The 14,973-nt window shown below is 39.1% G+C and overlaps 1 protein-coding gene across 1 annotated transcript in view; it reads left to right on the top strand.

The window, feature by feature from the left end:
- LOC131970981 (slit homolog 1 protein-like) overlaps positions 1–14,973 on the top strand; it is a 103,878-nt gene that overhangs the window by 65,319 nt on the left and 23,586 nt on the right. Inside the window, exons 21-26 of the mRNA XM_059332239.1 lie at positions 617–755; positions 7,287–7,355; positions 8,682–8,753; positions 10,634–10,705; positions 11,724–11,795; positions 14,347–14,510. Of these exons, the coding sequence (XP_059188222.1) occupies positions 617–755; positions 7,287–7,355; positions 8,682–8,753; positions 10,634–10,705; positions 11,724–11,795; positions 14,347–14,510 (588 nt within the window). The remainder of the gene's footprint in view (positions 1–616; positions 756–7,286; positions 7,356–8,681; positions 8,754–10,633; positions 10,706–11,723; positions 11,796–14,346; positions 14,511–14,973) is intronic.

Below are 14,973 nucleotides of genomic sequence, written 5' to 3'. Positions count from 1 at the left end.
TCACTGTTTGCACCATCTTGTTTTTTTGGAGCTAGAAGTGACTATTTTTGGACGAGAGGATGGAGCAAGGGAGGAGGATGCTAAGATACCAGCTAACACTAAGTAACTGCATCGGAAAGATAGTTGCATAATTGCATAATTCGAATGATAACTGTGATATTTATGGAGAGACTGACTGGTAAAAAAATGTTTCAGTTAACTTTGATAAGTTGTGAAAGGCTCAAGTTTCGAAGGTGAATACCCTGCTTTCTAACTGTTAATGAGACCATAATTAACAAACACATCATGCCGTATTGAAGAAGACTTAAAACTAACGATTGAGACCATAAACTCATGAAGAAAATGTTCACTGAGGTTATAAATCAAGTAAGAAGTAGGACTTTCATACAAGTGGACTTCTTTTTGCAGCCAGTGAAGTCGCCCCCTGCTGGCCATTAGAAAGAATGCATGTTTAAAGTTATTCTGCATTGACCTCACCCTGAAACTGTCACTCAGTTTTTACATGACAGCAGCAATATGTTACCTTATCTTTTGTGAACCACATCAAGTCTTGACATCAACATTTTATACCTGTGCAGTGTAGGAAGTAATCCCTCCTGTGTGTCCATCTGTTCAGGCTCTGTTCTGGATGACAGCAGCTGTGCCCCGGGGCCGCAGTGTCCGAGCCAGTGCACCTGTATGGACACAGTGGTCCGCTGCAGCAACAAACACCTGCAGGCTCTGCCCAGAGGACTCCCTCGTAACGTCACCGAACTGTGAGTCTGCAAAGAACAAACACTGCAACTTTCTGACCTAGATTGCTTTTCACATCTTAAAACTTCTGACTGTCAGGTACTTCAGTCCGCTGCTTTTTTAGACCTCACTTGCTCACTGCTTGGCTCTCCGGTGTATTCCCAAAAGACAGTCTGGAAAAACAGAACATTTACATTATATTTTTTCTATATCATCTTCAAAGAAAGGCTGGAAGAAGAAGTTTGAACCCTCTGAACACCAAAAAAATGTTTCAAGGCTTTTTTTTGCTTGTTTTCCTTTTACATGACTCTACTTCCGGCAGCAGAGGAGAGCAGACGTGTATTTGTGAGCTCTTATAAGATTAGCAGACTACAGCAGACTACAGCAGCAAGATGCCTCCCTTTTCCGCAGATGATTACCACAAACTGTTCCAGAAGATAGCAGTACTGGAAACAAAAATTCACCGGCTCGAAGTGAATGTGGAGGTAAATGGACAGAATGGGAATGAAACTACTCTGCCGATTTCCCTTAACAGTGAAAGGGAGCAGGCTAACGGAAAGCTAACTAGCACCACCAAGACGCAGCAGGAGCTGGGTGTAAATGGCAATAAACCAACAAGTCCTCCCTGGAACTCTCTTGGTGCAAAGCCAAAGCACTACAAATCACCTCCCTCAGTTTTGGGAAGACGGTTATCAGGCAGAACCCAGCACCTGGAGACTTACGATGACACCGAGTGGCCTGCACTACCATCATACAGGAATGTCGCTTCAACCCCAGTACCAAAGAGAAAGCAACCATGGACCAAGGTTACAACAAAAACGAAGAGCAAATTGCCCCAAGACACAGGAATTCTACGGAAGAACAGATTTGCTCCACTCTCCCAGAATCCTGACTCCCCGAAAGTGGGCTCATCTTCCAGCTCCAGAGAAAGGTATGAGGCTAATTCATATGCTAAAAGGCTACAGAAAGAGCTAACCACTGGGCCCCAAACTCTGATAGTGGGTGATGGAGCTTTGAATGAGATAAAACGCTCTTGCAGCAAGAACACCAAAGTACTCTGTTTTACCAACGACATGGTGTCTGATATCTCAAAGAAGATCCTGAACATTGCTGCTGAGCATCCAACAGCTAATGCTCTCATCATACACACAGGAGCCCTTGATGTTGTGAAGCAACAATCAGAGGTATTAAAGCAAGACTTCACTGATCTGATTAACAAAGTTCAATGTTTAAATACTGAGGTGTTTTTCAGTGGACCACTACCAGGAGTTCGGCAAGGGGATGAGAGATTCAGCAGGCTGATGATGCTAAACAGATGGCTCAAAGATATGTGTGCCGCCCAATCAATGAACTTTATTGACAATTTCAACATCTTTTGGGGACGCAGGCACCTCTTTAAGGCAGATGGATTTCGCCTTAACAAGGCAGGAGTGCAGTTGCTAAGCTCCAACATTTTTTATCATTTGCGTCACACACAAGCAGCCTGTGTCAAGGACATGAGGCAAGACGTTCCCAAACAACGGATAAGACGTCGCTCTGGTGAGGGCGCTATGATAAGGACTGACCATGGAGGACAGCAGAGTCTGAGAGAGCCGCCAGCATCATCATCCTCTCCCCAAAAATTGGAGTCGCCACCAGCCCCAACAGCCCAACGAGGGGAGTTTCACCGAGTCACGGCAGGAGACACCCAACCCTTACCCCCCCAGATCCCACCCAGCCCCCAACCCTCACCCCCCCAGACTCCACCCAGCCCCCAACCCTCACCCCCCCAGACTCCACCCAGCCCCCAACCCTCACCCCCCCAGACTCCACCCAGCCACCAACCCTCACCCCCCCAGGCTCCACCCAGCCCCCAACCCTCACCCTCCCAGACTCCACCCAGCCCCCAATCCTCACCCCCCCAGACCCCACCCAGCCTCCAACTCTCTCCATGCAGCCAGGACTCCCCACTTCTGGATTTCACAGACAGGATGAAGAGCCTTGTCAAGATTGGAATCCAGCTAACACCTCGCCAAAATCCTTTATTTACCCCCCTTAACCTCCCACATCCAGCCCCTCCCACTCCACCACCTCGGAAAGAACGCTCAACCAAAAGTCACCGCCCTCCCCCACCCCCTCTGAATCACCATACCTGGGAATCCCTGAATGACCCTATCTGTCAGTCTGACTGATATGTGCCGGGTCCAGACTCTGATATCAATATCAAGATTGCTCTGTTCCAGCAGCAGTCAGGGCCCCATGGAGTTCAGTCAGCTTTCTCAATCCCTGTGATAATAAGTAACAGAAAAGGGATCAAACTGGTGAGAAATAAAAAGAGTTCAATTAACTCTGCCAATCTACTGAGTATAGCATGTCATCCTCCAAACTCACCAGCGTCTCCTGTTAAGGATTTACATTTAGCTCTTTTAAATATCAGATCTCTGCTTGGCAAATCTTTCTTAATCAATGATTTTATTCACAAGCACAACCTTGATTTTATGTTTTTAACTGAAACTTGGTTAAGTCAGGATAATAGTGCAGCAGTTCTTATTGAGTCAACCCCCCCAAATTTTAGTTTCTTCAGTGAAGCAAGAATACATAAGAGAGGAGGTGGAGTTGCCACCCTGTTCAAGGACAGCTTCCAATGCAAAAACATGTCTTATGGTCAGTTTGACTCCTTTGAGTATGTTGCCATTCAGTCAAAATCACCCTATAGAGCAATCTATTTGACCATCTACAGACCCCCCAAATATGATGCAAGGTTTTTTGATGACTTTGCCAAACTACTGTCTGTTGTGTGCATAGATTTTGACTGTGTTGTTTTAGTAGGTGATTTTAACATTCATGTTGATAATCCTGAAGATGGGTGTGCTAAAGAACTTTTAAATATTCTAGATAACTTTGGGCTTTCTCAGCATGTCACAGATCCAACACATAACAGAGGACACATATTAGATCTAATTATTACCAAAGGTCTTAATATCTCTGAGGTTGTGGTCAATGATGTTGCTCTTTCTGATCACTACTGTGTTTTGTTTAAAATGACCACCCTTGCCAATCCAACAAAAGGTGAAGCAGAGGTAATCAGGAAGCGCTATATAAATGAAAACACTTGTGCATTATTCACCCAGGATTTCACACCATCACCAACCCTGCCCTCAGCTCTAGTTGATGACCTTGTTAACGGTTTTAGTTCCAATGTTTTGACTGTTATCGACTCTATCGCCCCAATTAAGACCAAAGTTCTGTCGGGGAGGAAAAAGTCACCCTGGAGAAACGCCAAACTAGTTAAAGTGCAGAAAAAAGTATGTAGACAAGCTGAACGCAGGTGGCGAAAGAACAAACTCCAAGTATATCACGATATTTATAAAGAGGGTCTTCGCAACTATAATCAAGAACTGAAGAATGCAAGGCAGTCATATTTTTCAGAGATTATCAATAGAAACAGTAATAATGCCCGCACACTTTTTTCTGTAGTAGACAGACTGACAAATCCCACAGCATCAGTCCCTCCTGAGCTGCTGTCTAACAAGTCATGCAATGACTTTGCAGCCTTCTTCACAAACAAAATATTACAGATAAGACAAGCAGTGTGCAGCTCCAGCTCAGGAATGATAACACTGGTGCCTTCCCATCCTCTAGTCAAGCTAGGACATTTTAGCCTCCTAGATTACACAACACTCACGGAAACGGTTTCAAAATTAAAGCCCACAACCTGCTGCCTTGATATTCTGCCTTCAAACTTTTTTAAAACTGTTTTCAACTGCATAGCTCCGGATGTACTGCAGATAATAAATTCTTCTCTCCAAGCAGGACAGTTTCCACAGACTTTGAAAACTGCAGTAATAAAACCTCTCCTAAAAAAATCTAATCTGGATTCCACAACAATTAGTAACTATAGGCCAATATCAAATCTGCCATTTCTGGGGAAAATCATTGAAAAGGTTGTTTTTGAGCAAATTCATGCTTTTATGATGCAAAATAATCTTTTTAACACATTTCAGTCTGGATTTCGGCGACACCACAGCACTGAGACTGTACTTATCAAAGTCTTAAATGATATTAATCTGAACACTGATGTAGGCAAATCCTCTGTCCTGGTTTTACTGGATCTCAGTGCTGCATTTGACACAGTTGATCATAACATACTAGTCAGCAGACTGGAACAGTGGGTGGGGCTCACTGGCACTGTGCTACAATGGTTCAAGTCTTACTTACAAGATAGGGACTTTTTTGTGTCAATTGGAAACCATGAGTCTGAGCGAACTAAGATCACATGTGGGGTTCCTCAAGGGTCCATTCTCGGGCCGCTTCTTTTCAACATCTATATGCTACCGCTAGCTCAGATTATGGAACATCACAACATCTCCTACCATACTTATGCCGATGACACACAACTCTACATTTCAGTGTCCTCACACGACTACAGTCCCTTACTCTCATTGAGTAACTGTATTCATCAAATCAATGAGTGGATGTGCCAGAACTTTCTCCAGCTAAATGCAGAGAAGACAGAGGTGATCATTTTCGGCCCTAAAAATGAAAGATCTAAGATCAGCGCTCACCTTGGCTCTATGTCATTGACAGCTACAAATCAAGCCAGAAATCTTGGTGTAATTATTGACTCAGACCTGAACTTTAACAGCCATCTAAAGCTTATCACTAAATCTGCCTATTACCACCTGAAAAACATAGCTAGAATTAAGGGTCTTCTGTCCAAACAAGACATGGAAAAACTTATCCATGCATTTATTTTTAGTAGGTTGGATTACTGCAATGGCATCTTCACAGGTCTTAACAAAAAATCAATCAGGCAGCTGCAGCTGATCCAGAACGCTGCCGCCAGAGTCCTCACAAACACCAGGAAACTGGACCATATTACACCGGTCCTTAAATCACTACACTGGCTTCCTGTGAGTCAGAGGATAGATTTTAAAATCTTACTGCTGGTCTACAAAGCTCTGAATGGTCTCGGACCAAATTACATGCTTGATCTGCTCCCTCTCTATGAAGCATCCAGACCCCTTAGGTCATCTGGAACTGGCTTGTTGCGTGTCCCAAAAACAAGAACTAAGCGGGGTGAGGCAGCTTTCAGTTATTATGCTCCTCACCTGTGGAACAAACTACCTGTAGATCTGAGGTCTGCCCAAACGGTCAGCTCCTTTAAATCAGGACTAAAAACACTATTGTTTACTGAAGCGTACTCTTAACTTTAACACGTATCTGCTCTACTCTACTGCCCTTACTTTTTAACTACACAATGTTTGACTTGTGCTTTTTATTATTTTATCTCTTTTTTTTATCCTGCTGTATCTTCCCTGTTTTAATTGACTGTTTTTATTGTTTTCAATTGTGTCTTGCTGTTTTTAATGTGTATGTAAAGCACTTTGAATTACCTTGTGTTGAATTGTGCTATACAAATAAACTTGCCTTGCCTTGCCTTGCCTTACATTTTTTCTTTCTGTCGCCTTTATTTCACTGCAATATATAAAATCTATTTAAAAAAAGTCCTGCAGCTCTATGGAATCAGCACAATCATGGCTAGAAGTGGGAACAACTTAAACATGTATTTTGTGTAGAATAACAGTTATAATGACAGAAGCCATAAAAAAGAAAAAACGCATTTTAAATTTCTCTGTTTTCTCCACATATTGTACATATTGAACTATTGTCATGTTTCCAGGCTCTCCTGTCCTCTCCTCTCTGCTCTGTGTAAACAGCCTCTCCTGTCCTCTCCTCTCTGCTCTATGTAAACAGATTTTCAGTGAATATTTGTCACGTGACCGTTGGTCTCAGCAGAATCAATCATGTCTTCACAGTGTCTCTGAGGAGCAGAATTTAATGGTTTTAACAGGATCTGGTTAGTGCAAATGTTTTAAGTAGGATAAAGTAATTTTGACAGAAATATCGTAATTTTAAACTTTGTTTTTGGTCACTTTTTCTAACTGAAACATTGGTAACCTATGAGCAATTCAAGGACTGCCAGAAAGTCTGACAATAATGCCTGTTTTCACAGTTCCTTTTTATGATAAATATAGTATTTGTGCAGATTTCTTTTTTTAAGAAAACACACTTTTCAGAGTTCAGAGGGTTAAAATATTACATGCTAAAGGATGATATTCAGAAAGATGTTCTGCTCGTGCTTTGTAAGCTGAAATGATTTGTTTTCAGAGACATTTAGCCATACGAATAAATGTTATATGACAGCTTAATAAGGTAGAGTAAAAACTAAAATGGTAATTTTCTTTCAGCAATGTTTTCTTTTGTGACAAAAAGATTGTAATTATGGGTTTGTGAGGTAGTTGGTACACATTGTAACATCTGAAAAATGTATCTCTCAATGCTGTGATTGTCCTCCAGCAGTAACCAGGCACTTTAATTATGGTTTTCCCGTTGTATAGTGCCATGTGTTAATTTGATTTCTTTCATTCAGGGGGAAAAAAAATCAGGAACCTCTTGACTTTGTGCAGACACACACAGATATTATGTGTGAATCAGTGATGTATTAATCACACATAAAGTATCATTGAGCAGATTTACAGTCATAATAAATGTTTTCTCTCTTGTTCTGTCAGGTATCTGGATGGAAACCAGTTCACCAGCGTTCCTAAGGAGTTGGCCACTTTCAGATACCTGCAGCTTGTGTAAGAGCCACTCGACTAAACGCTGCATTCATACAAACACAATACAGTATTCACACCATTACATGGCATGACTATGACACTGTGAACAACATTTATAATTACACTTTTCTGCTCTACCACCTCAATGAATATGTCTGCATTCAGTATAGGAGATTTATTGCTATACAATACAATAATGTGGAGATGGTTTATATGTTTTGTCTCCACTCTTACACATTGGATTTAAAGTGAAGCAAAGACTATGAGGTTAAATAACTGACTATAAGCTTTAACAGTGTGAATACATTAATATGCCTATGAAATGAATAAAAATGCATTAAAAATATATACCATATATATATTATATTATTATATAAGTAATGGAAATAAAGAGATTTGAAAACAAATGTGCCATTATAAAAAAACTAAAAAAATTGAGAAATGTGGAATTTTGAAATAAAAGCCCCCTGTAATAAATAATGTGGAATTATATAATAAAAGCCAGCTGTAATTAATTCCAAGTATAATTTTAAATAAAGTGCTTTTTTAAATAAAAAGTTATTTATTTAATTATTTATTTCAGATAATTTATATATTTAAATATGATGATGATTTTTATTATTGTTATTATTATCAATAATAATAATATCAGTATCATTATTAATGACAATAATAATAATAATAATATTTTTTTTGTTGTTATTATATATTTATTGCCTCATTTATTTATTTATTTTAGGATTTATTTCACAGCCACATTTATTTATGTCATGGGTATAATTATGATTTTTTTCAATATATTTATTTTTTTGATATTGATTGAAATAGTTTGTCATACAATCCAGCTGATCAAATGTTTTTATTACTGTGGACCAGATTAAAGGCAAAAATCCCCCACAACAAGCAAGAAGTAAATACAAATAATAAAAAATAAACTTTTCAAACATTTATCCATTACATGTTTGGTCCTCTAGAGCTGTAAAATATCTATACAAATTGCTACTATTCCTACAAAGCACAACAATATGGATTTGACCACCCCAAGTGTAAATCTGAGACTCTGTAGTGACTGTTTCGTCTAGTTAATCCTACATGTTTGTATATTGCAAACCCACTGGTTGCTGTATTCATGAACACATCCAGCAGAGAGCGCTGTGGACTGCAGAGTTATATCTGGTGGGAGAGTGTAATGGAGAGAGATATCCATGTATGTGTTATTAGTTTGTTTGTGTGTGTGTGTATTCCTGCGTATGTTGACTGTATATGTTTGTGTCTCTAATGGGCTGCCTGCAGTGCATTGTATGTTTATGTGTGTGTATTGATCGTAATTGACCTTTCCTTCTGCAGAGATCTGAGCAACAATAAAATCAGCTCCCTGTCGGATGACTCCTTCTCCAACATGAGCCAGCTCACCACTCTGTGAGTCCCACACACACATACACACACACACACACACACACACACACACACACACACACACACACACACAGAAAAAACTATCCCAATTTACTGCTGATACCGAGTCCTGATCTGAAACATCTCTTCTCTTTCTCCTACATAAAACAGCTGCAAAGTGCCAATTTATATACTTTCAAAGTTGTTAAAATCAATCCAATGCATATGTTTGACAACTGCATAGCTCTGCTTTGCATTCAGAAAAAAATGCATGCAACCGAGTTGTTCCTTAATGCTTTTTTATCCTATTTCATTCTTTTTTTCTTTTTTTACAAAATAATGCATCCTTTATTTTGGCCTTTCACTTTCTCAGGGGAATTTCTCTCTCCTTCTTACTCCTGTCCTCCAGTGTTTCGTACAGTTAACTGAATAAACTCTCCCATTGAGGCTTTATTTTCAGTGTTTGTACTTGTTTTGTGCAGATTACAAATTACTCTTATTGCCATTGCTTAATAGCTGCTATCGACCAGTTAAAAAGGCTGTGATCGGCCCTGATAACGAGTCTTGGAGATCAGATCGGAACGTCCATAGTTTTAAGAAAGTACAATTATAGAGAAAGATTCAAAAGCCTCAGTGGTCAGGTGACTTGACTTGATTTATAACAGGTGTAATGTATTTAATCCAATAATTAAAGCAGAGGCTTAATTAACTTTTCCCATTAGCTTTTTAGTTTAACTTTTACATTTACTAAACTTTAACATTTGAATACATGTTTAAAAAGTGTTAAAAAATTAATCTTTTGACTGTGTCCTTTCTCCATGTTTCTTAGAAATAGACAAAAAAATGAAATTAAATCACTTCATTGTGGATCTGAATCATGATTAAGCGTGCTTAGATTTATAGATCAAGGTTGGGTTTTTATTTGTCGTATGCAAAACAATTACAGGGGAGTATTCATTTGCAATAAAATTCTTGTTCTCAGGGCCCTTTTAACAATGCTGCTTCAAAATGTATAATAAAGAGAGGGGAAAGCAGAGGTTAAACATGGAATAAAATAGACAATGAATAATGCTGTGGCAGACTGCTGTGTAGTAGTGAATAAACTGTATTAAGGGCAGGATAAAATAATTAATGTGTACTGCAGTGTTTGCAGGCAATAATGTAGAGATGACATTTCTCTAATCTTCATTCAGCTTATTGTGTGACTTCTGTCATTCAACAGTCATTTTTGATTAAAAAAAGCTTAATTAATCTACAGTAAATTTGTGAAGCAAGGAAATAATAAAATAATTCACAAAGAATGTGTAAAAAAAACAAAACAGAATGCATCAAATTCAGAATTCAGAGTGCATCTTAGCATCAAAATGTGCTTTAAGTATCAACAGTAAAAGTACTCGTTATGTAGAATTTACCCACTTAAATTGTTATATACATTCTGAATATATTATTGGATTATTATTATTATTATTGATGCATTTATGTAAGCAGCATTTTATTTTTCTCAGGGCTGGGCTCATTTTGGCTCATACTTAATATACTGTTATGTGCTGTAATTTATTTTAAAAAATCACTTTAAATGTATCATGTTTTTTTTTTATGTTAAATCTCGTTAAAAAAAAGTAACTAAAGCTGGCAGCAGAATGCTGTGGAATAAAAAAGTGCAATATTAACCTCTAAAATGTAGCGGTGTAAAAGTATAAAGTTACATAAAATAGAAAAAAGTTCCTAAAAATTGTACTTAAATACAGTACTTGAGTAAATCTACATAGTTACATTCCACCACTTATTTTTACAATAACAAATGTTTATCAGAGTGAACATTAAATATATTATCTTTATCATATAAAAATATCATAATAAATGTGTTCTATGGTTGAAGTTTGTTGTTTGTTCTCCTCCTGCAGGATCCTCAGTTACAACTCTCTGCGCTGCATCCCTCCTCTGGCTCTGGGAGGCCTGCGCTCTCTGAGACTGCTGTGAGACACACACACACACACACACACACACACTCACACAGACCATAGCAAACCATACTTGTGACTGGTCAAACCACATCACTGTCACTTTATTACAACAAGCCATCATCTGTTTTTATGGACTTTAAGTATTCCTGCTTTTGTTGAGCTGCCTGTCAGTCATTGTGCTCTCTTAGTTCTGACCGTTTTAACCCTTTGCTGTGTCTTCTTCTTTCTTTCTTTCTTTCTTTCCTTCCTTCCTTCCTTCCTTCCTTCTTTCCTTCATTTTTTCTATCCTTCCTTCCTTCTCTCCTTCTTACTTTCATTCCTCTTTCTTTCCTTCCTTCTTTCTTTCTTTCTTTCTTTCTTTCTTTCTTTCTTTCTTTCTTTCCTTCCTTCCTCTTTTCCTCTTTCCCTTCTGTCTCTCTTTCTGTCCTTCTTTTTTCTTCCCTCTTTCCTTCATTCTTTCTTTCTTTCCTTTCTTCCTTATTTCCTCTTTCCTTCCTTCTTTCTTTCCTTTCTTCCTTCTTTCCTCTTCTTTCTTTCCTTCCCTGCTTTTCCTCTTTCTTTCTTTCCTTCTGTCCTTCTCTGCTTCTTTCTTTCCTTCCTTTTTCCTTCCTTCCTTGTCTCCTTATTTCTTTCCGTCCTTCTCTCCTTATTTCTTTCTTTCATTCCTTCCTCCTCTCCTTATTTCGTTCTTTCCTTTCTTTCCTTTCTTCTCTGCTACTTTCTTTATTTCCTTCCTCTTTCCTTCCTCTTTCCTTCCTTCCTTCTTTCCCTCCTTCTTTCATTTTTCTTTCTGTCCTTCTCCACTTCTTTCTTTCCTTCTTTCTCCTGTCTTTCTTCCCTTTTTCTTTCACTGCTTCTTTATTTCCTTTCTCTTTCCTTCCTTCTCTTCTTCTCTCCTTATTTCTTTCTTTCCTTCCTTCCTTTCTTCCTTTTCCTTTTGTTGAGCTGCCTCTGAGAGTCCTTGTGCTCTGTGAGTTTTTCAGTCTGACCGTTTTGACCTGTTGCCGTGTCCGTCCGTCGTCTCTTTCAGCTCTCTCCATGGCAACGACATCTCGGAGCTGCAGCAGGGCATCTTCAGCGACGTGGCCTCCCTGTCTCACCTGTAAGCACTCAAATATACATGTAGTACACACACACACAAGTACATGAGTAATGACAGCAGCAGCGGACAGCAGGGTCTGTCCCCGCTGACAGAATGAGGTCTCAGTGTGTGTGTGTGTGTGTGTGTGTGTGTGTGTGTGTGTGTGTGTTCACCCCCCTCCTGCCTTTATAGCTCCAGTCAGATAGAGTCCAGTTCTCAAAGAGTGAGTGGTTTCAAGTGGCTGCTTGGTGAATTGAATTAGCTGGAGAGATCCATCGTTTCCCATGGGTCTATTGATCTGAGGCTCTGTGTGTGTGTGTGTGTGTGTGTGTGTGTGTGTGTGTGTGTGTGTGTCTGCATATACAGTATAATCATCTTCAGTCAAGCATGACCCATGTGAGTCAATCTGAGGAGCTACAGTGAGTGTGTAGCAGGGAGGAGAGGAGAGATGGATGGATGGTGGAGATGAAGAGGAATAAAAGGGAGAGGAGAGGGGGTGATGGAGGGCAGGAGGAGGGGCGGAGGAGTGTTTATATTTGTCTTGTGACGCATGAAATGTACTGTGAAATATAATGTAAGGGTTATGGATTGGACTGTAATGAGATCTACTGTAACTGATTCTACTGCTGAGATTGGCTATTTTTTTGGCTTTTGAGATTCCTCCATGATGCTTTTTTCTATATTTTTGAGCTGGAGACTGATAGTGTATCTTTGTATATAGCATGAAAATCAATGTGAAGCAAGTACAAATTGGATACTGTAATAATAATAATTGTTATTATTGTACTTTTCAAGCTAGAGGCACAAAGTGATTCACATAGACAACATACAGTCACAATCAATAAGGGAGAATACAACAAAGACAGCAAGTTAAAAGGACTTTCTTTTTTTCCTTCCTCCCTTTTTCCATCTTTCTTTTCCCTTTTTCTTTCCTTCCTTCTTTCCTCTTTTTCTTTCTTCTTTCATTTCTTTCATTCCTTCCTCTTTCCTTCTTTTTTTCTTTCCTTTTTTCCTCTTCCTTCCCTCCTTCTTTTTTCTTTATTTCTTTCTTCCTTCCTTCCTTCCTTCCTTACCTTCTTTCTGTCTGTCTGTCTGTCTGTCTGTCTTTCCTTCTTTCATTTCTGTCATTCCTTCCTCTTTCCTTCTTTTTTCTTTCTTTCCCTTTTTCCCTCTTTCTTTCTTTCTTTCTTTCTTTCTTCATTTCTTTCTTCCCTTTTCCTTCCTTCCTTCCTTCTTTTTTTCCTTCTTTATTTCCTTCCTCTTTCCTTCCTTCCTTTATTCCTTCCTTCTCTCTTTCCTTCTCTATTTACTTCCTCTTTCCTTCCTTCTTTCCATCTTTCTTTTGTTCCCTCTTTCTTTCCTTCCTTTCTTCCTTCCTTCTGTGTTTTCTTCTTTCTTTCTTTCTTTCTTTTTTTTCTTTCTTCCTTCCTTCCTTTTTACATTCATTCCTTCCTTCCCTATTTCCTTTCTTCCTTCTTTATTTCCTTCCTCTTTCCTTCTTTCTTTCTTTCTTTCTTTCTTTCTTTCTTTCTTTCTTTCTTTCTTTCTTTCTTTCTTTCTTTTCTTATTCTGAAGAAATAAACATGGTAAAAATAAGTATTTGTTGAAACAGATGATCAGAGAGAAGATCCTGACTTCGTGTCAGTGGCTGGATTTGTATTTTTTCCTATTTTATTCCCTGTGAACCAGTCCAGTGTGACCCTCAGAGCTCCAGATGTGCTGATGTTTAACTCTGTGGGTCAGTGAAAGGTGTTTTCCTCCTGATCACTTGTTCCGGATGGAGTTTAATTGACTGAGGAGAATTGAATATTCTCTCATATGACCTTGTTCTGTGTGTGTGTGTGTGTGTGTGTGTGTGTGTGTGTGTGTGTGTGTGTGTGTGTGTGTGTGTGTGAGTTGTGAGGACTGAGAGCTCCACCGTGTGGCTTTAAAAATTACTGCAAAGTACCTTTTGTCTTTCTTTCCTTCTTTGTTCTTCTTTTTTTCCTTCTTTGTTTTGTGTCATTTCCTTCTTCCTTTCCTTCCCTTTTTCCTTCATTTCTTCTTTCTATCCTTTTTTCCTTCCTTCCTTCTTTTATTTCCTTTTTTCCTTCCTTCTCTCCTTTTTTCCTTCCTTCCTTCTTTTTCTTCCTTTTTTCCCTCTTTCCTCCCTTCTTTCTTTCTTTCTTTCTTTCCTTCCTTCTTCCTTTCCTTTTTTGACTTCCTTCCTTCTTTTCTTCCTTCTTCCTCTCTGTCTTTGTTTCTTCCCTTCTTTCTTTCCATCCATCTTTCCAACTTTTGTTCCTTCTTTCTGTCTTCCATTCTTTCTTTTGTTTCGTTTCCTTTTCTGTTTGCCCTTTTTCCCCCATTTCTACCCCTCACTTCCTATTTTGTGTCTTTATTCCATCTCTTACTCTACTTCCCTCTCCCTCTGCTTTGTTCATTCCAACCTCTATAATTACTTCTCACCTCCCATCCTTCCCTCCTTCTCCCTTCTCTCCCTTCTTCCTCTCTTTCTTCCTTTCCGCAGAAACCCTCCCCCTCCCTCTGTCAGTGATCTGACTCTATGTCTGTTTATTTCTCTTTCTGTCAGAGCGATCGGAGCCAACCCTCTGTACTGTGACTGCCGTCTGCTCTGGCTGTCAGACTGGGTGAAGAGCGGCTATAAGGAGCCCGGCATCGCCCGCTGTGCCGGACCGCGCGGTATGGAGGGCAAGCTGTTGCTCACCACTCCCGCAGACAAGTTCCAGTGTCTGGGTAAGTGGGCAGGAAGCCACAGACACACAAACAGACACATATACAAACTGAACATGACAAGAAAAGCCCTGCAGGAGCTTTTGCAAACTTAAACTGTTATATTTTGCCATTAAAATTACTTTCTCAACATGTAAAACTTGTTTTTGTTGCAATATGGCTGCACTGAAAGGAGTGCAGGTATATAATGATCTTTACAGATTACTTAATTGAGTGACTCCTTTCATATTTACACACATATTTTCTTATATTTCACCTAATATCTCTTGTTACAATTTGTTTACACAAAGTTAGGGATATTAAAAAACTCTTGATTCAATGCAATTCATGATATGGGTTTCACAATATGATTTCTTTATGATTTATTTTTTTTGATCAAAAAGTTTGATTGAGGAGAAATTATGAGTCAAAATATTCCTTTGTTTCCAAGAGAAAACCTAGAGTTTGTGTTTCCTCTATTGTTTCC

Source organism: Centropristis striata, chromosome 1, assembly GCF_030273125.1.
Source record: "Centropristis striata isolate RG_2023a ecotype Rhode Island chromosome 1, C.striata_1.0, whole genome shotgun sequence".
Classification (NCBI taxonomy): Eukaryota; Metazoa; Chordata; class Actinopteri; order Perciformes; family Serranidae; genus Centropristis; species Centropristis striata.
The sequence above is the reverse complement of the archived record's forward strand: the minus strand, read 5'-3'. Positions and strand labels throughout refer to the sequence as shown.